The sequence below is a fragment of the Ahaetulla prasina genome, chromosome 6, assembly GCF_028640845.1.
Source record: "Ahaetulla prasina isolate Xishuangbanna chromosome 6, ASM2864084v1, whole genome shotgun sequence".
NCBI lineage: Eukaryota > Metazoa > Chordata > Lepidosauria > Squamata > Colubridae > Ahaetulla > Ahaetulla prasina.
This window is the reverse complement of record NC_080544.1, coordinates 93,101,805-93,124,448: the sequence shown is the minus strand read 5'-3', so window position 1 is coordinate 93,124,448 and position 22,644 is coordinate 93,101,805. Positions and strand designations below refer to the sequence as shown.

General features: G+C 37.9%; 1 protein-coding gene across 6 annotated transcripts in view; it reads left to right on the top strand.

The window, feature by feature from the left end:
• MECOM (MDS1 and EVI1 complex locus) overlaps positions 1 to 22,644 on the top strand; it is a 628,368-nt gene that overhangs the window by 280,595 nt on the left and 325,129 nt on the right. For 2 of the 6 annotated variants that reach the window (XM_058188237.1, XM_058188235.1), the window contains exon 1: positions 18,317 to 18,646. Coding sequence is in view for 1 of the 6 variants with exons in the window: in XM_058188236.1 (XP_058044219.1) it covers positions 18,312 to 18,646 (335 nt within the window). In the remaining 5 variants the exon portion in view is untranslated. Of the gene's footprint in view, positions 1 to 18,311; positions 18,647 to 22,644 lie in introns of those variants that run through there. The other 4 variants (XM_058188236.1, XM_058188238.1, XM_058188245.1 and 1 more) reach the window with 4 other exon arrangements.

Below are 22,644 nucleotides of genomic sequence, written 5' to 3'. Positions count from 1 at the left end.
GATACATTATTTAGTTATCATTTTGATACTGTACTTAGTTTTTTTGAGGAAGGGTGGTAGATTTGGACTGTGCAAAATGAAAATAAATTCCAGACACAAAACTCCAGTGAAAGCTCCCTTAGACATTTCTTTGTAACTGCTCTTCCAGGTGAAAAGAAACAGACCATCCATTTTCTTTCTCATTTATCTTTCTAATAGTATTTTCTTTTTGTTCCAGTGAAGTGGTTCAAAAGCAGTCAGATTCATAAACTTCTGAATGGTTTTGAAGACATTTGTCAGGGTTCCAAGTAACACCCTCAACGAAAGAAGACTCTGATGCTAGACGTTCTTCAAAGTTCCATTTTATTAGAGATGTCATAATGGCACATCTGGAAAAACCTGAATCTGAAAGCTCCTGGGTATTCCCCACCCAAAGGAAAGTCCAAGTCCCTTCCTCCTGCACCCACATATCCATCACATGGCCCAATCAATGCACCGTCCCAACTGGAGATGCCTCCCAGTCATGCCACTCCAAGCCCAAAAGTCCTTGACTCTCACAGAAAAGAGTGTTATTATGGCTAGATACCTCTCCTACTCCATACAACCCCCCCTCCCAGTTTCCCACAGCACTAAGTGTGGCAGCCCTGAAGATCCAAAGAAAAAGATGGTCCCCAGGGCTGACAACATTTTTTTAATACTGCACTAGTTCCAAGTCTTCTTGGATAGTAAGGTAATTATCATAACTACTTTGACAGAGTTCAGTATCATCTAAGCTATGGTTTTGTTTAATATGATGTATTGGATAAACCAGTATTGGCAGGCTTTACACAATATGGTAAGCACACAGAAACAAAATATGTTATGGCTTAGCTAGACAAATAAAAAATATAAGTAAGTAAGCTACTGTTTATACAGTAATTGAATTCAGTGGTATTTCTTTCCAAATTAAATGTGATTTGGCTTATACAGGCTAATGTTGCACTATGCCTGGAGCTACTGTGCTGCATTGAAAGGAAAGGACATTGATCAATCTCCAGAATAAGGGCTGTTTGACCCCCGCCAATGAAAATGGTGACATTTTAAAATTTATGATAACAGGCGCTTAGAATGATCTAGAATTTCTGAAAAGTAGTCACAAATGTGTTAGTATAGGTGAAACACCCCAATACTGACAGTATATCAAGACTAAACAGAACGTTAGAAACCCGAGTAACAATTTTCCATGTTCCCCAAAATCTACCATAGGCAAGAGGTTTCCTCTTATTTTTATTTATTTGCATTCTGCTTTTATTATTCTTACAAACAACATATCCAACACACCTCCCTTCTCCTCTTTTTCCCACAGTAACCCCCCGCCCCCATGATATGGGTTGTGCTGAGAGAGAGAGAGGGACTGGCCCAAAGTCACTCATGACGGAACTAGAACTCAGAGTCACCAGCTTTCTAGCTTGGTGCCTTAAGCATTAGACCAAACAAGCTCCTCTTACTGGGCTGGGAGAAAAATAAGCAATTTGTTTCTATTCATTCATTGATCATTAAGAAATATATAGATCCATACAAACATGTTTCTCTAGTTTATTAGTGTTTTTGCATTGTTCTATATGAAGAATGGTTGCAAGAATTGGATACATCTAGTCTAATGAAAAGAAAAGAGGCACGAGGGTGACATGATCACAGTCTTCCAATATCTAACAGGCTGCCACAAAGAAGATGGGGTCAACCTATTCTTCAAAGTTCCATTTTATTAGAGATGTCATAATGGCACATCTGGAAAAACCTGAATCTGAAAGCTCCTGGGTATTCCCCACCCAAAGGAAAGTCCAAGTCCCTTCCTCCTGCACCCACATATCCATCACATGGCCCAATCAATGCACCGCCCCAACTGGAGATGCCTCCCACTCATGCCACTCCAAGCCCAAAAGTCCTTGACTCTCAGAGAAAAGAACCTTATTATGGCTAGATATCTCCCCAATGCCATACAATCCCCCCTCCCAGTTTTCCACAGCACTAAGTGTGGCAGCCCTGAAGATCCAAAGAAAAGATGGTCCCCAGGGCTGACAACATTTTTTTAATACTGCACTAGTTCCAAGTCTTCTTGGATAGTAAGGTAATTATCATAACTACTTTGACAGAGTTCAGTATCATCTAAGCTATGGTTTTGTTTAATATGATGTATTGGATAAACCAGTATTGGCAGGCTTTACACAATATGGTAAGCACAGAAACAAAATATGTTATGGCTTAGCTAGACAAATAAAAAATATAAGTAAGTAAGCTACTGTTTATACAGTAATTGAATTCAGTGGTATTTCTTTCCAAATTAAATGTGATTTGGCTTATACAGGCTAATGTTGCACTATGCCTGGAGCTACTGTGCTGCATTGAAAGGAAAGGACATTGATCAATCTCCAGAATAAGGGCTGTTTGACCCCCGCCAATGAAAATGGTGACATTTTAAAATTTATGATAACAGGCGCTTAGAATGATCTAGAATTTCTGAAAAGTAGTCACAAATGTGTTAGTATAGGTGAAACACCCCAATACTGACAGTATATCAAGACTAAACAGAACGTTAGAAACCCGAGTAACAATTTTCCATGTTCCCCAAAATCTACCATAGGCAAGAGGTTTCCTCTTATTTTTATTTATTTGCATTCTGCTTTTATTATTCTTACAAACAACATATCCAACACACCTCCCTTCTCCTCTTTTTCCCACAGTAACCCCCCGCCCCCATGATATGGGTTGTGCTGAGAGAGAGAGAGGGACTGGCCCAAAGTCACTCATGACGGAACTAGAACTCAGAGCCACCAGCTTTCTAGCTTGGTGCCTTAAGCATTAGACCAAACAAGCTCCTCTTACTGGGCTGGGAGAAAAATAAGCAATTTGTTTCTATTCATTCATTGATCATTAAGAAATATATAGATCCATACAAACATGTTTCTCTAGTTTATTAGTGTTTTTGCATTGTTCTATATGAAGAATGGTTGCAAGAATTGGATACATCTAGTCTAATGAAAAGAAAAGAGGCACGAGGGTGACATGATCACAGTCTTCCAATATCTAACAGGCTGCCACAAAGAAGATGGGGTCAACCTATTCTCCAAAGCACCTGAAGGCAAGATTAGTTTCCATCCAAAAATGGAAACGAATCAAGGAGAGATCCATCCTAGAAATAAAAAGTAATTTCCTGACAGTTAGAACAATTAATCAGGGGAATGGCTTGCCTTCAAAAGTTGTGGGTGCTCCACCACTGGAGATATTAAAGAAGAGATTGCAAGGGAAGGCTAGGAGAAATGTCACCAAGGATAGTTTCTGCTGAAATTTTAAAAAGCTTGGAAAAGACACATTTCCTCCTCTTTCTAAAACCATGCCTGATGTTCTGACCTAGGCATCCTGAGTCAGTAAGACAATCAGTAGTCCCAAAAACCTCTTTTATTGCAAAAGCTGTGAATTCTATTCATTCACAGATGAGTCCCAAATAGTTGTAAAGAGTGCTTCGGGATAAGGCTGATAATCACCCACCTTTATCTCCCTTAACACACTGCCAAAGACCTAATTGGCAAAGCCACACAGAGTCCAGAATCAAACAGAGCTTCAGACTTTAAACTGCACAGAATTAACAATGTTGCTTCCTGCAAAGGCCCACGTGTCTTTACTTCTCTTTTAAGTCTTATGGAAGGGGCCAATCATCTCCAAGCCTTACTCCTGAGTTGTCCCTTTTGTTTTAACTGTTCTTGCCTTCTGGCAGCTCTGCACATGCATGGACAGGAACAGGCTCCTCCTGTTCCTCTGCCTCACTGAGGTCCGCCTCTGAGGTTCCGGAGGCAGCACGTACTTCCCAGATGGCCCTTTCTCTGCTTTCGATGCAGAGCCCTCGTCTGAGCCTTCCTCAGACTCCAGGATTGGCCCATGTTCTTCCCCAGCATCCTCACTGTCCGACTCTGCTGCCAGCTCCGCAGGCCACTGGCGGACCACAACATTTGAGAAGTGAAAGTGTTGGAAGGTTTCTAACCAAGTAAATATGTGAAAGATGTGATAAGGCATACCTGTGTGAATCAGGAAGGGAGGAAAATAGTTAAATGTCTTCCGAATAGAAATGTCTTCCATATAGAAATGTCTTACAGTTTATTATGCTAAGACCTTCAAGTAACTATTAGGAATAAGCACAAATTATTTACTCAAAAGCACTGTAACAAACAAACATGTACTTTTGTGAAACGGAGTGGGTGTATTGCAACGTCTCCCTCCCTTTTCTCATTCTCCAACTTGTATGTCTTCACCCTTTTAGAAACTGTGTTCTTCCTTAAGAAAAGTGAGTGATCTAGCCATTTCATTCCTGACTAAGTGCACTTTGCTCTATTATGGTGCAACACTTGTTTTTTTGACACTATTATATCCTGGCATGTGAAACATCTCCTGTGGTTTGCCATGCTCATCAAGGATGAAGACCTCCTTCTGTTTCCTCATTATGTCAAATGACAAAATGTGGAAATAATTCTAATCCTTTCTTCTGCTTCTGTTATACCTTAGAAAACATGATAAACTGAATCCAATTAAAATTAGTTGCCGCTACAATGCTCGGTTTTATTCTTTAGACTTTACTGTTAGATTTTACTGTCTACTTTTACTTCACTTTAGACTTTACTGTCTTTTGGGAAAAATCAGTGTTTTTGACTACAACTTTTGTTTAAACAGGAAAATAACACATTACTTTTGCAATATTCTCAGTATTACTTTCTGATATTCCAGTTTAAAGTGACTGGACACTGCTAATAATTTATTTTAATACATGCTGATTTAAAACAATGATGTATAATAAAGTTTACTTTACAATATAATGTTTACAATTGTGTTAGTCAAAACATTAGGAATGAAGTTGATTGCGTCCCATCGTTATTGGTACAATTATATTTTGTTTTGGCTTTTGGATTGCCAATGTGGCTTCGGCTGTTAGTTTTGGATATTGATTAGAATTGCTTTATGTCAGAGCAGGTCAGGCTGCAACATTGATGACTCAGATACGTATCTTAGATTTTTGGAGCTGTCTTATCCACATGGACATAACACACTCCTGTCCCCACAATCTCTACTCAGAGATAATAAATACTTTTTCCAAGGTTATTTGTGGGTGCATTTAGAATGATTTGAATCCCAAATGGAAAATAAAAAATTATGTGGTATAAAAATGTTAAATGGAATGATAGTAACATAGTTACATCTATATAAGTAATAGTAAGGCTGTAGTACATAGACCTTTTCTCTCTTGTAGTCTTATGCAATCCATTTCAATATCTACTAATATATTACTAGATTAATATCTACTAATATATTACTCTTTAAACATTCCCTTTGCTGGATTTCTTCGGGTAGCATACAAATTTAAATTTAAGTTTAAATAAGAAGAAAAAAATCACAAAATACAAAGAAGACTTGCAATAGAGGTAAAAATGTACAAAGAAAGAGTAAAATAAAAGTTAACAAAAGAAAGCAAAGATAATACCCATAGTATTAGGCCTTATGGGTGTAATCCCAAAATATTGGGATTACTTGAACACCACTGACATTGAGAAAAATCACCATCAGTCAGTTACAGCACCATTGAACACGATCAAATAATATCCATGGGAAGGGCTTGATAGGTGGATTAAAATGCCACGTCCAGTGTAAACTATGCAACCAACTCTAATAATCATAAACTTTTCTTACTCCTTTAAAAATTGATATGCTGGGAATTCCAGGTTTTATAGCACCAAGCAACTGGAGGGTTTCATGGTAAGGAAATCTGTTCTAGATATATTAAGGAAACTTATAGGATGAGCATTGGTTGGCGAACTACTTTCTATTTCATTGTAGCTGTTCTGATTTTCTTATAATGATTTAACTCTCTGATATGTAACATTTAAGAACTGTCATATATATATGCTATATGCTTCTAGATGTTATATAGACTATCATGTGAAAAATCAGAAGCATAAATATTTTTTGAGCAAACTTTATCAACCAGGTACCAACTTTGCTGGTACATTTGCTAAAAATAATGGGACAGTTCAACACCAGTTAACTGCATATAATCTTTCAACAATGTTTGCAATTCCAGTTGAGTTCTAATAGAGGAAAATAATAAATACACTAATCAAAGCTGGTTGGGCTATACCATGTAAAAATGAGATTCAAAAACTGCAAATAAATCCAGAGTTATGCTTTGCAGGGATTACCACTAGTTTTATAAAATGCAGAATGCTTAATTCCATATAGAGTTACACAGGTGCAGCTCTTGCTGACATCAAGAAGAACAGCATCCATGTAATTGTAAAGCAGAATTTGACCCAGAGTCTTTCAATATTGGCCCCTAATTAAGAGATGAAGTCTGGTGCACATCAATTGCCTTAGACAGCGTTACTCACATCTGACGCTATCCAGAATCCCAAATGTTGTGAGTTATTGCATGAGCTGATATTGACATGTTCCAGAAACAATGTGGAGTTCTAGTGCAGTTAGCATATTATTACATGGTATTAACTGCTAGTTGAGAACGGCCACTTACTCATATAGAATTGGTCTTTTCTTAAGCTGCAGCTGGACTCAGTTTGGGGGGTGGGGAAGAGGGTTATTCCATTCTCAATATCTTTAGCTTTTTTATTGGTGTTTTATCTGCAGTTCATTATGCTGTTTCAGTAGCTCAGTTCCTTTCTTTGTTTGAGGGGGAAGCAGAATGTATGTTTTGGGGTCAATATTTTTATGAGTAGATTAATCTGGGATATGCAGAAAGTTAAAAAAAAAGTTCAGTTCAAAGGAAATTTTAGCTTAGTTTTGATATTGTTCAAGGAACTTGGAGGGTTATGATCTCATTTATTTTCACTATAAACCTATGAAGCAGGCAAAGTTGAACCCCAAACCCATTCAGATGATTTAATTTTAACACAACTCTTCCTGACCATTGTATCCTACATGGATTTTATCTGTAGCTAGCATATTAGGCAAACCTAGTCTGAACATTGCAGGGAAAACAGATAGAGCATCCATTGAGGACCTCTTAAATGTAGCAATAGAAATAGCACTTTGACGTGTATACCACTTTAAGTGCTTTACAGCCCTCTCTAAGCAATTTACAGAGTCAGCATATTTCCCCCAACAATTCTGGGTCCTCATTTTACCCACCTCGGAAGGAGGGAGTCAACCTTGAGCCTGGTGAGATTTGAACGGCAAAATTGCAGGCAGCCGGCAGTCAGCAGAAGTAGACTGCAGTACTGTACTCTAGCCACTGCACCGCCACAGCTCAACCTACAAATGTAGGTTTTTGCTTCATGCCTTTAGAAACTGGTAGGATATCTAGTGCTCACATATGGAGATAATTGGTAAAAAGTTGTTATTCTTACTCTTCTGCTCACATTCTAGCTCTGCTTCTTTGCTTTTGAGCTGCTTTGCTTCTGGTCACTTTCTATGGAGTTGGAAGCCTATGATTCTATTTAGATTGCCGGCCAACCCTGCAGTAAATCTGAAAAAGGAGCTGAGCAGGCATGGCAGGGGGCTATTGAGATTTGGCATTCATTGGTTTCAACTTGTTAGCCTTTTCAGAGAAATACCCAATAGATAGTTAAGAAGATCAATGTCTATGGAGATTCTCAGTCATCCAGGTCATGGTTGTCCCAAAGGTGCCTTTTCAAGAGGCACCTGGATTTTCTGATTTTTCTTTGAAGATGTTTTGCTTCTCATGTAAGAAGCTTCTTGTATGAGAACCAAAACATAACATAACATAAGGTTATGTTTCGGTTCTCATACAAGAAGCTTCTTACATGAGAAGCGAAAGATCTTCAAAGAAAAACCAGAAAGTCCATTTGCCTCTTGAAAAAGCACCTATGGGTTAAGAGGATCAAGTTTTAGTTTGATCAGTGTTTAAAAAGTACTCTCTCTATTTTATATTTTCCAATGTTTAGATATGTTACTTACATTTAAAGGAGTAAGGTATATAGAAACGACGTGAAATATTCCACATAAGCTCATAAAACATTATGCAACAATGACATCACAACAAAAGTCCACCTGCGCCTGTTCTTGTTGTCTTTGTTTTTATTGCCCTCCCTTCTCAATAATTTTTCCATTGTTATACTCTGTCCAGCTCATGATTCTATTGCACTGTAACAGGATATGAAGAAGTAATCTAGGACAGGGGTCTCCAACCTTGGCAACTTTAAGACTTGTGGACTTCACTCCCTGAGTTCCTCAGCCAGCTTTGCTGGTTGAGGCAAAGAGCAAAGAGCTTTGCTGGCTGAGGAACTCTGGGAGTTGAAGTCCACAAGTCTTAAAGTTGCCAAGGTTGGAGACCCTGATCTAGGATGAGAAGAAGGGACATTGTGGATATATTAGGGATGGCTCTTGTTGAATTCTATGGGGGGAAACAATGTTTTGATGGGAAACAAGCTGGGTTTTCCTTTCTATGCCATCTTAAATTCTGTATACTAGAAAATAAGTGAATAGATACATTTATAGGTTATTTTCTTCCATGCTGTTGATATATAACAGTAAAGAGTGCTTTGTTTTTCCATGAATGCACCTAACCAGGTGATACCATTCAGCCAATCATATTGTACATTAACTAGCTTCAACTGCATATTTCAAAAGTAAGAAATCCAGTTGCTCCTAGATTCAGATTCCTCTTCTAAAAGCAAAGAGTTGCATTTATTACAGCTTCCACTTGTGGTGAATAGACTCAAGAATTTATGTAGAATTCTTGGCTACAGAAAAAGAAACGAGAAACTGCTATGAGCATGCACTTTGTATGACCGTCATTAACACATACAGGTTAAGGAAAATACACATACACACACACACACGCACACACACAAACACACACACACACCAAATATTCTATGGAAGACTTTTTTCTCTCTTCTAGGAATTGGTGCTATGGATTTGTTTACAGCTCTTGACGTCCTTGATAGTAAATTTTCCTTTTTCCTTTTCTGAATCATTGGCCTCCATAATACAGTTTCCCATTGGTTTCTCTCTTACATTTCTCATCACACATTTTTGATTAACTGGATAAATGTCTATTCTCAGTCCTTTCAGTTATCTATGAGTTTCCCTCAGGATTTGATTTTAGATTAACAGTTGCTTATTTTGCATCCCTGTTTTTGGTTTATATAACTTTTTCCTTTCATTTTAACTGATATCTTCAACAAGTTATTCCGGTTTATTTTTCTGCCTCAATCTTTGATGGTGCAGTGTAGTCTTCTCACTTAATTGGGATTTATACACACACACACACACACACACACACACATAATAATAATAATAATAATAATAATAATAATTATTATTATTATTATTATTATTATTATTATTATTATTATTATTATTATTATTATTATTATTATTATTATTATTTAATTTTTATACCGCCCTTCTCCCGAAGGACTCAGGGCGGTTAACAGCCAGATAAAATATGGTACAATACAATACAATAAAACCAATTAAAAAACTTATTCTATATGGCCAATAATTTAAATTATAAAATACATAATATAAAACCCCGTTTAAAATCCAATTTTAAAACCCGTTTTATGCCAGTCCTGCTCGGAAGAATAAATACATCTTCAGCTCACGGCGAAAGGTCCGGAGGTTCAGAAGTTGACGAAGTCCAGGAGGAAGCTCATTCCAGAGGGTAGGTGCCCCCACAGAGAAGGCTCTCCCCGTGGGGGTCGCCAGCCGACATTGTTTGGCTGACAGCACTCTGAGGAGACCCTCTCTATGGGAGTGTACTGGTCGGTGGGAGGCATATGGTAACAGAAGGCAGTCCCGGAGATATCCCGGTCCAATGCCATGGAGCGCTTTAAAGGTGGTAACCAACACCTTGAAGTGCACCCGGAAGACCACAGGCAGCCAGTGCAGCTTGCGCAGGAGAGGTGTTATATGAGAGCCACGAGTGGCTCCCTCTATCACCTGGTTGGATGAACGCTCACTTTAAATTAAATCTAGACAAGACTGAGATTATTGTTTTTCATCCAGATAGTTCATCTCTCTCTCTCTCTCTCTCTCTCCCTCCTTCCCTCCCTCCCTCCCTCCCTCCCTCCTTCCTTCCTTCCTTCCTTCTTTCCTTCCTTCCTTATATTGATATTGATGTTTCCTGATTGCTTATTTGTATCCTATGACTATCATTAAGTGTTGTACCTTATGATTCTTGATGAACCTATCTTTTCTTTTATGTACACTGAGAGCATATGCACCAAGACAAATTCCTTGTGTGTCCAATCACACTTGGCCAATAAAAATTCTATTCTATTCTATTCTATTCTATTCTATCCTATCCTATCCTATCCTATCCTATCCTATCCTATCCTATCCTATCCTATCCTATCCTATCCTTCCTTCTTTTTTTCTTTCATTCTGGCAGCTTCTGCGGTGTGTAATTCAGGAATTCTTATCACTGATAAGTGTTCAGGAATACCAAGACTAGCTGGATTGCAGTTTATATTTTTGTGCTCTTATCTACATGATGTCATCATTTTCTTTGTATAAGAAGGAAGGCCCATCCTATCTTTTAAGGCTTTCTCCGTTTATCACATTCCTGCCTTTCAATATAATAGTCCTACTATAATGGCTCATAATCACTACCAACGAATGCAAATCATTTAAAACAAATACTTAAAGCCAAGCAATGAAGATTGTATTATTTACCCCATCTCCGTGAAATATTGTAATACAATCTACGCAACATTACCTAATGGTGGAACATGTCAGTCCCAATTTGCCATTATCTTCTTGAAAGGAGTAACAGAATAACAGAGTTGGCAGGAATGTTGGAGATCTTCTAGGAAGAAGAGGAGGAGGAAGGGAAAAGAAAAGTTAAAAATTTGGAGGAGAATTCATTTGTTGAATGAAATGTTTTACAATGTGTTTAAATAATGTCGCCCTCATCTAAAAGTCGAATGTTTCAAATAATGTTATTTAGCAATTTACGCTGCTTTTAGTTTATTAGTTTAGTTTAGTTTATTTAGATTTTTATACCGCCCTTCTCCCGAAGGACTCATAGCCATAATAAAAATAATACAATGTACATAATAAAAACAATTATAAAAATCTTATTAAACATCAGGCCAGATTAAAACTATTAAGAAAAATAAAACCCCAAATTAAATCAGAATATTAAAACTACTAAAAATTTATTTAAAAATTTCTATGCCAGTCCTGCGCGAATAAATAGGTAGGTCTTCAACTCGCGGCGAAAGGTCTGAAGGTCAGGTAGTTGTCGTAGTCCTGGGGGAAGTTCATTCCAGAGGGTGGGAGCCCCCACAGAGAAGGCCCTTCCCCTGGGGGCCGCCAGCCGACATTGTTTGGCGGACAGCACCCTGAGGAGTCCCTCTCTGTGAGAGCGCACGGGTTGGTGGGAGGTAATCGGTAGCAGTAGGCTACTGATTACCTATATCTCCTATGTCCAAAATTCGAAAAAAGTATTATTAATAATGATACGAGATGGTCCTAGCAACTTGAACTTGAAACAATTCAATAATTTACTTGAAAAATCCACTAAAGAAATCCACTGTTTTCCTGGATCAAAATATCTTGAAATTATATGTTTCTACTCTATCATAGGGGATGCAGTGGCTCAGTGGCTAAGATGCTGAGCTTGTCGATTGAAAGGTTGGCAGTTCAGTGGTTTGAATCCCTAGTGCTGTGTAATGGGGTGAGCTCTTGTTACTTGTCCCAGCTTCTGCCAACCTAGCAGTTTGAAAGCACGTAAAAAATGCAAGTAGAAAAATAGGGACCCTTTTTGGTGGGAAGGTAACAGCGTTCCGTGCGCCTTTGGCATTTAGTCATGCCAGCCACATGACCATCTAGACATCTTCAGACAGCACTGGCTCTTTGTCTTTGAAACGGAGATGAGCACCGCTCCCTAGAGTCGGGAACGACTAGCATGTATGTGCGAGGGGAACCTTTATCATACGCTTCATTTTTATTATTATGCATGTTAAATGAATTAACATTTAATAATCACATTATTTTATAGCTTGTAAGTTCCCAGATTTGTTTTAAATGAGAGTGTCTTTTTAGAGTAGCAAAATATTTGGATTTTTTAAAACATTAGGACTGGCTCTCAATCTGAAGGCTGACAGGATTCCTGACATCATGCTATTGACTGGAAAATATATTTTACCCAGAATTCCTCCTCTTCTTAAGAGTAAATTTTTCAACCTCATAATCACCTTCAAGCTTAACTGATATTGAAACAAATCCTGCTATGCCACTATGGTTCTGAGTAGGAAGTAACAGTTTATTTAAAGAAGTATAGATTTCTGAGGTCAAAAATGTTTTTTTTTGTTCAACAGGCACATTACTGGCATTAAAACTTCTTAAATGGTAAAATGGACAGGTTTAAAAATTTCCGTAGGCTGTGGGAAAATTATTCCTTCTTGATTTAGCCACTTGGAGCTGAAGTATGTTCCTGCAAAGTCAAAAAAGTTAGGGAAAATCTTGAATTTATAATACTTTTTAGAATTATTTTGGAGTCACAAGCTATTTTTATCCATTCTGGTTGCTGTAGGAAGAAAGAAAGGGAGGAAAACAAATTTGGTATATTATGTATAATTTATTTTATTTCTGCATGGTGTGAGAAGGGGCATACAACGTACAGTTAGTCCTCAGGTTAGTCCTCAGGTTACAACCACAACTGTTGCTAAGTGAGATATTTGTTAAGTGAGTTTTGTCCCAATTTACAACCTTTCTTGTAAATTGTTAAGTCAATCATCACACTTGTTAAATTAATAACACAGTTGTTAAGTGAATCTCCATCAACTTTGCTTATCAGTGTCAAGGTTACAAAAGGTGATCACATGATCCTGGGTCACTGCATCCGTCATAAATATGAACCAGTTGCCAAACATCCAAATTTGGATCACGTGACCATGGGGATGCTGCAATGGTCGTAAGTTTGAAGAACGGTCGTAAGTCATTTTTTTCAGTGCCGTTGTAACTCCGAATGATCACTAAATGAACTGGTGTAACTGTATTACCACAGATCCCCAAGTCTGGAGATTCTATCAAGATTTCACAAGGCATTTGGCCACATGCTGTTTGAAAGGGGCCCTTCTTTCAGTGTTACTCAACCTCAAAAGCAATTTTAAAATGGGTGGATGCTGACTGGGGGAATTCTGGGAATTGAAGTCCACCCATCTCTAAAGTTGCTGAGGTTGAGAAACAGTGCAAGCTGGCATAAACATTGCCAAGAATTCTGCCAAATGAAATTCACACATCTAAGAGAAGTTGTATACATATAACCTAGCGATCCCTCTAGGATAGCATAGGCAACATTCATTTCTCTTTTAATCATCTTTATTCTTTTTAACTATTTGAGCCAACCAGTCATTTTGCAACCAGGTGGCCTTCTAAGTCTAATATTAATAAAAACAAACCAAGTAAATAGGAAGGATCTGTACATAATATAAAGACCAGAAGAGATCTTTTTTTTTTTTTTTTAAACTGAGACCGCATAAGACTCAGGTTGCAGTTTGAATATTGGATAGAAAGGTTAGAATCTTAAAAGACAAGATGAAACATTGCTTTAAAAACAGAGCAAGGAGGAGAAAAAGTTAAACTCAAAATGCTGGGTGTTGCACTGCAGCCTGAATTTTGCACTTAGCTCAGCATGCTTATTGAAGGGTTAGAAAAAGACAACCTTGAACTTTCCCTCGAATGGCACTTAGCTGTTAACCACAAGCATATTTCTCTATTTAGCTTATTAGCTCCTGCAGCCGAAGGTGAAGGGGGCACTGGCTGCTTTAAATTCTCCAATTCTCTCGCTCTTCCTCTCCCTCCCTCTCTCTGATTCTCTCTCTCTCTCTCTCTCTCTCCATACTCCCCCCCCCCATACACACACTCACACTTAAATGGTCTGATTCAAACTTTTATGGCTTTAGGAATGGAAAAGGATGCTAAACACTGAAGCGTTTCTCCAAGTGGAAGGAAGGAAGTCTCCCTCCTCATTACATTCCACACAGAAGCCCAGGTTACTGTTTAAACTGACCCCAGGCTCCGCGAGGTTAAAACCCTGGCATTAGCCTTGGCACACAGCTGCTCTATCATCTTCATCAGGAACATCCCCGTGCTCGCCCCATGCATTTTTGCCTGCCAACACAACACGTTTGTGCCGAATGCTCACACAACAGTGTCCACCCTGGCCTTTCAGTAGCAATTAACCTTTCCTCCAGGGCTTCCTTTGAAGCTCGCTGGTGTTTTTTTGCTGCAAAATAGCAATGAGGATTTATATTACTATTATTTTTTTAATGAAGGGAAATGTCTAAACTTCCCCGTTCCCTAATCTGTTCCCCAACTCAGACATTGCAATTATATTATCCAGTTCCGAACAGGGACAATTTTATTATCTGGAATTCAGAACAACAATTGTGTGTGTACAACTTCCCATCCTGAGGTTTCTGTGGGGTTTGTTTCATACAGAGATAAATTATGCTGGGTGAGGAAATTAAGGGTGCTTTCCTCCCAACATCTGTTTTCATAAAGATTAGAAGATCAAGACACAAAATACCTTTAGCACCCATGAGGATTCGCCCCCTTTTACAAAACGTAGCAGGATGCTTTGAATAACAAAGAAAACTTCTCATTAACAGAGAGTTTGAAAGTACACTCTCGTCTGACCCTGTGGCACCTGGAAGATTTGGAACATATTTAGAAATGAAGTTATAATCAAATTAAACATTGAGAATTATTGCCTGGGAAACACTCTTAACGTTTCCTCATTATCCCCTGTAACTTGTTTTAGCAAAAAACATAGGAATGGGATTTTTTTACTTAACTAAATAAAGGACTGCTTATTTTTGTGTATTGTAGTCAGGGAGATTTGTGTTCTCATATCTTTTATCAGCTACTTTAATATTGAATGATAAATGATGCCAGGCCCAAGGAAATCCATCCAGGAAACAATACAGAGCGGGATGTCTGATATGTATCTAGAAATCCAACCTTCTTCCTTAATTATCTTCCTAATTATCTTCCTAATTATCCTGGAATTTCTTAAGACCGTACCAATAAAGGAGAATATTTGTAGCTCAGGGTTGAAATGAAGGGTCCTTGGTGCTTTCTGAGCTTGATTGTTTTCTTGCAAACATTTCATTACCCAAATTAGGTAAAAGCACTGATGATATTACTTAGGTTGGGTAATGAAACATCTGCAAGAGAACAATCAAGCTCAGAGAGCACCAAGGATCCCTCATTCTTAAGACTGTTATAAAGCCAGAAATCGTTCCTAACCAAAACTAACAGCATGTTATAAAATATTCAAATATTCCTATGCCTTCATGATATTGTTGATAATTTATTTATTTATTTTATTTATTAAATTTTTATACCGCCCTTCTCCCGAAGGACTCAGGGCGGTTTACAGCCATAATAAAAAACAACAGCAAAATACACATAAAAACATGATTAAAAAACTTATTATACAAATGGCCGAATTAAAACAATTAAAAATAAAACCCCAATTTATAAAATATTAAAACGTTAAAACTAATTAAAATCCTATTAAATTCCTATGCCTATGAAATTATTTTTTCATATATATGTGTGTATTGTATATAACTCTGTGTGTGTGTGTGTGTGTGTGTGTGTGTGTGTGTATGTATATATATAAAAAGCCAGTGTGGTGCAGTGGTTAAAGTGTCGCATTAGGAACATGAAGACCCAGGTTTTATTCTCCCCTTAGGCAGACAAATTGCCCAGGTGAATTTGGGCTAGTCACTCTCTTTCCCAGCCCTAGACTGGGAAGTTGAGAAATGTCTACATACTGAGCTACACTGATCAGGTTCGTGATGGCTCAATGTTAAAGATGCCCAGCTCGAAAGCTGACAGCCTGGGTTTGAGACCTGAGTGTTGCATGAAGCAATGAGCTTGCTCCAGCTCCTGTCTATTTAGCAGGTGGAAAGCATGCAAATGCAAGTAGATAAATAGGTACCACTTCAGTGGAAAGGTAACAGCATTCCATGTGCCTCAGTGTATATTCATGCTGGCTACATGACCATGGAAGTTTCTTTGGACAACACTGGCTCTCTTGACTAAGAAATGGAGATGAGCACTGCCCCCTAGGTGGGACACAATGCTTAGGAGAAATGTTCACCTTTACCTTTCTGTCTGTCCGTTTGTCTGTCTCTGTCTCTGTCTGTCTCTGTCTATCCATCTATCTGTCTATCATCTACCTATCTACTTATCTATCTATCTACTATCTACCTATCCATCTATCCACTCACTCACTCACCCACCCACCCACCCTCAGGCAGACACCTCCCTAATTTACTGAGCTATAAGAAGAGGATAGGTCCACCACAATCAATCATGGAAGATTCACTTATTATATCCAAATACATTAAAAGTAGTTTTTGCCTTCCTGTGGAGTTGATTTTCTAATCTATCTAGCTGGGCTGACATACGGTCACCTATTTTGGTTAAATTCTAACCTAGGCAGAACTACATTTGACTTTTATGGAAGATGAATTCATTATTTATTTATTTATTAGATTTTTATCCTACCTTCATTATTTTATAAGTAACCTAAGATGGGGAACATACATACTCTTTCCTTCCCCTATTTTCCCCACAGCAACTATCCTGTGAGGTACATTGGACTAAAAGAGAGTGACTTACTCAATGTCACCCAGCTGGTTTTCATGCCTAAGGAAGGACTAGAACTCTCAGTCTCCTGGCTTCTAGGCCAACACCTTAACCACTGGTGGGTTGCTGCTAGTTCAGACCGGTTCAAGTGAACCGGTAGTTCCAACAATCAGCTGGCCCCACCCATCCTGTCCTATATTTCCTTCTTTCTGGCTCAGCTGATTTGCATTGCACAGCTGATTCTGCACCTCCACTGTTCTACTTACCAGGGCTGCCTTAGAAGGTAAGCAGCTGAGTTTCAAATTGCTGTATTTTGAATGCTGTGCACAAGTGCGTTAGGCGCACGCGCACAAAGCACACTCTCACAGAATCGGTTATTAAACTGGTTGCAGCCCACCACTGACCTTAACCATTACACCAAACATTCTAATTCCTGGTCCTAAATTCATTCCTTTTACAAAGAACATAATCCAAGACAAGACAATTGAAACCTCATTACTTTCATCTACCTTTCAACATATAAGGAACAGTTCAGCTTCTCTGGATTAAGTTATAGTTTATTTGTCTTTAACCAGTCTGTTATAGTTAATTCACTTCCAGGTTGGATTAATGAATAATGGACTTTATGCAGAGATCTATGTCTGTAGTTGATGGGACAAACTATTTTAGTCTATTTTTTTTCTTCTGCTCAACTGGCTTGTCTTTTGTTTCCTGAACCTCTTTTGGATTTAAAATGATGATATTTGGAGAAGGGTGTTCTGCTATAGAGGACTACAAATCTATCCTCAGTTTCTGGAATCTTTTCATCAATAGAAGTGCAATTAGTGGGCCAAATAGAGAGGGTATTTTAATTGCAGTTCCCAGCTGAAGGCTAGCTTGTCAAAACAGGTTTGTCTGATCCCCTTGTCTATGCTTTAAAGCAGGGGTCTCCAACCTTGGTCCCTTTAAGACTTGTGGACTTCAACTCCCAGAAGCTTTGCTGGCTGAGGGACTCTGGGAGTTGAAGTCCACAAGTCTTAAAGGGACCAAGGTTGGAGACCCCTGCTTTAAAGAGTGCTGTATTCTAGCAGGCGTTTTTGGTAAAACATTTGCATATTTATTTACACATCCTTTTCCTTCTAATTTTTAATTTTGTCTTATAGTTATGTATGAGTTATGTCATTACATGAATGTAAAACAAATAACAACTCTATAATAAGACACTCCCTTAAATATAAGTACATGCTGGGAAGTATATTGCATATCTCAGCTTCCAAGAGATTTCCATTACAGGGGAATTATATTGAATGAATTTCAAGGCTAAATTTTTCAGGCTATGTACTGTCAAATGCTGTGCCATGGTGGGAGTTGACTCTTCTATACCATCTACTACATATTCATGATGTTCCTGAGAGTTGGCCAATCACAAATGTCCCATCTGAATCACTGATGTCAATGATTGGCTAACTCTCAGGAATAGAATGCTTTCTACTAAGACAGGAATGGGCAATTTTGTTGGATTCTAAATGTTCTTATCCATCACTGTAGGCTATGCTGACTATCTTGATGGATAATGGGATTCAATATATCTTGAGAACCACACATACCTATGAAACAATAATTATGAACAGTTACTAAACAAAATATTGGGGTGTTATACAATTTTAGAGGGATAACGCTAAAATTAATTTTCAAGCACATCTTGTCATCTTGCTCTTGATGTTTTGACTCCTTTTCAGATGAAGGTTTCTATCAGAGTTTCCCTGAAATCCCAGTAGAAGAAATTCCTGAAAATGATGGAGAGCCAAGCACTTTGTCACTCAGTATCTGTGAACGATCTTCTCCAGCAACCTCAAGTGAAACCTTCACACCAAAGGAGGGATCTCCTTATAAAGCTCAAATATATATTCCTGATGACATCCCAATCCCATCAGAGTTTGAGCTTCGAGAGTCAAATATACCTGGAGCCGGATTAGGGATATGGACAAAACAGAAGATTGAAGTAGGCGAAAGATTTGGACCATATGTAGGAGAACATCAACAAAGTCTTAAAAACACCAATAATGGATGGGAGGTAGGAAAACATCTGTCATTGTAGTTTATTATCAGTTAACTGTCTGTTATCAATACTCTTGTTATTTTTACTATGCATTCTATTTCTCTTCTGCCTGTCTTCCCAGAGGTAACGCTGTATACTTTGAATCAAAAAGCAGAATTCTTTACTGCTAATATAACCTTTTGGAAAAGAGAAAATAACTTCTGGGTTACAGACTCAAATATCTCTGTTGGGCTGAATATCAGAATACAAGAAAAAATGATCACAACATAATTTGCTTTGACAGTTTGGAGTTTGTTTGGTTTTTTGTTTTTTTTGCTGATTTCTGTTGGTGATGAATTTTTCACAGGAAAAGAATGAGTTGTTATTTGAAAATTTTAATTAACACAATGAAGATTTTGGTATATAATCTGTGCATGTAATTATTAGAATGTGGTCAACGAAATATTTTTTGAAAAGCCTTTAAAAAAGGTGAATATGATGGGGGGAAATATTCTCCAAGATATAATAGTAAGCTTATCCACAGCTCACAATAGAGAAGAGGCAGATTCTTTTATTTTCAGGAATTATTCAGAATCTTTTAGCGTGAAAGAATAGTCACCCCTGCTATAGTTCCTCAGGGTTGGTGATCTCTTCTAGCAACTATGAACAGCAACAGAAGTATTTTTTTTTTTTGCAAAAATTTTTTATTTTTCCATAATAATTCCCACAATTTGACCAGTGTACAATACAATCACTTATCCAACAATCAGTCCTATACTCAAATTATACTCAGTCAGGGCTGCTCGACTGCCACTCCCCCCTTTAATCCTTTCTTCCCTTCTCATCCTTCTTAAACTTCCCCCACCACCTTCTCCTCGCTTTCCTACTTCCCCTCCTCTTTCCCACTTCTCACTACCATCCTTTCTAACCCTCTATCTTCTCCTTCTTCTCCTCCTCCTATCCTTTCTTCTCCCTCCCTTCTTTCCTCCCTACCCACCTACCTACCTACTTTCTTCCTTCTCTACTCCTCTTCCCTTACCCTTTCCCTTCGGGAGTGTTTGCCGAGCAGTCCCGACATTACACCATTCCAACTTGTTTAATTCTACTATTATTCCTGTACAATGGCAACCAATCAATTTATAGTCTTCCCCTTCCCCGCCTCCCTCCCCGAGACTTCCCAGAACAGAATACAGGGTATTGTAACTAACAAACATAATCTAAAATATAACATAAAACATATTCCATTTCACACCATCACACTATCAATTCCCTTCTTTCTTAAACTAATACATAATAATTCCTAACTTCACTCAAAAACTAATTGATATTTTTTAATCTGATACTTATTTTGAATATAATCAATCCACTTCCTCCATTCCAATATATATTTTTCTTGTGTACAGTCTTTCAAGTAGGCAGAAATTTTTGCCATTTCTGCTAAATTTGATACTTTACTAATCCATTCTCCAATTGTAGGTAAGTCTTCTTTCTTCCAATATTGTGCAATCAATAATCTTGCAGCAGTTATTAAATTCAGAATCAGTTTTGTCTCTATAACAGTGCAATCTGAGATTATTCCTAATAAAAAGAACTGTGGAACAAACTTGATCTTCTTTTTCAAAATGTTCTGCATAATCCACCATATTTTAATCCAAAAGGCTTTAACTTTTTTGCAAGTCCACCATATATGATAATAGGTAGCATCCTCACAATCACATCTCAAACATTTTGCTTTCACATTTGGATACATACATGACAGTTTTTTAGGATCTAAATGCCATCTATAAAACATTTTATTAAAATTTTCTCTTAAATTTTGTGCTTGCGTGAATTTAACATTCCTCACCCAAATTTTTTCCCATGTTTCTAACATAGCAACAGAAGTATTATGGTATTTCTGACCATAGTATTTTGTGAAAGAAAAGCCATCCATTAAAATGACATCCTTCTCCTTATGCAAATAAAGATTTAGTAATCCTTTCTTCCTGGTCCAATGGCTTGTCAAGCCACAACAGCATATCCTGAGTTGGTTCATCTTTTCTCCATATCATGAATTGGCCCCAGCTACTATCATGCCAGGCCTTCAAATGTAACAACCAGGCTTAGCTTTGACTTTTGATATCAGACAATCTATTTTTTTTATATCCTGAGCAACTTTTAAGAGCCTCACAAGAGCCTCAGAAAAGCTCTCTAAAGCACTTAGAGGTACTGGGATGGTCAGCCTGGGAAGGAAGGAAGGAAGGAAGGAAGGAATGAAGGAAGGAAGGGAGGGAGGGAGGGAGGGAGGAAGGAAGGAAGGAAGGAAGGAAGGAAGGAATTCCTTATGTATTTTTCTATACTTAATTGTTGCCACTGATAAAACAGTGAAGCCTCTTACTCATCAGGGCTGTCTATTAATTCCTCTGATTCACTTTTAAAATAGAGTTGTGAAAGAGAGAAAATTATGCTTAAACCTCTCCCCTCCCAACTCTTTTGTATTTGCAGAAAAGCCACAAGGTGGCTCTTTATCACTTTATTTTTTGTGCTTCAGTGAGAGTCAGGAAGGTCATGTCTTCTCAAGCATATCACCTCTTATTTCACAAGGAAAGTTTCATATGAACTGGTTGATTTCCTGGAGGCAAAGCATGAGGCTGATGGGACGAGAGATACGAGCCTCTGAGGTAAAAATGGGATACTGAAACTAGTTGAGATCCATGCTTGACATATACAGTACAAAGTGTGTAATCATATTTGTAGTGCACATTACAGCAGGACCTAGAGTTTGCAGAAGAATGAACCTTGTTTTACAAGTTGTAAATAGAGAGTAATACAGAGAATATTGATTATTTGAAGGATTCTTCTTAAAACTGGTAGGTAATGAAAATAAAATGGTGTCTCGGCAAAATGTTTCGTGGAGAAAAAGACAGCAGTTTAAAAAGTTGCTGGGGCTGTACATTGAAAAGAAGAAGCCACTATGCCAAAGTTTTTGCATCGGCCAATATTCTGTCTACATAATAAACCAGTCGTGATTTTGGGTAGATTTGGCCAATATATATTTGCAAAATCAAGGCAATGTATTGTGCTTGTCAGCTTCAGCTTTTTAAAATAGGTTATGGGTTAAAATAAAAAGTTGTGACATACTTATGGTCAGGTCATAATTAAAGGGCTGTGGAGGAACTTGAACGAAAAGCTATAAATCTGAATTTTATCTTAGTTCCTGAGTCCAAAGCCAAGCATCATCTAATCAGATATTGGTTGACTAAAGCACAAATCGAACAAAAGGTTATTGGACAAAGTCAGAGGTCAAGCTTTTTTGCAGTTTGTCATTATGGTTTAGTATTTTGCCAGCAAGCTAAATGTCCATTGAATCAAGCATGGGAAAAAGAGAGCTGTCGGTTTTCTAATCAAGAAAGAAATCAGATTGTAAACAAATGCCAGCTATTTTTTTTTCCAAAACAAAAACAGCTAATTATTCATAAATACAATTTCACTTCAGGACTCCGTAACATGGGAACAATCTTTTAGGAAATGCATTAACTGGCAGATATTTCCCTAGTACTCCTATAATTTGCCTATATTTGTATACACATAGACATAAGGATTTGCTCAGCTTGTTCAAAATTTTGATTTCTCCCGTTCTGTGGTTTCTCAGCCGTGTTTATGGATTCCTAGTTATCTCCAGTGGTTTAGGATTAACACGAGGATGTGACTGCTTTGGCTGAAAATTAGAAAAGTGAAAACAGAAGAAATATAACATGAAGGAAACACGAAGCCAAAAATGCTCTAGTAAAAGTGAAATATGTTTAATAGAGATAATTGCATTTAATTATTTAGTTAAATAATATGAATAACATTTGACAATGTGCCCCAGGCTATTAAGATAGATATAGAGCAGGGCTGTTAAACTCCTGGCCCACAGGCCGTATGTGTCGCATGTTGGCCATGCCCACGCCTGGTTTAGCGAAGGGGAAAATAGTCCCGATACATCACGTGATGCCGCCATGATGACATGAATTTGACACTCTTGATATAGAGCATTTCTACTAGCACATTTT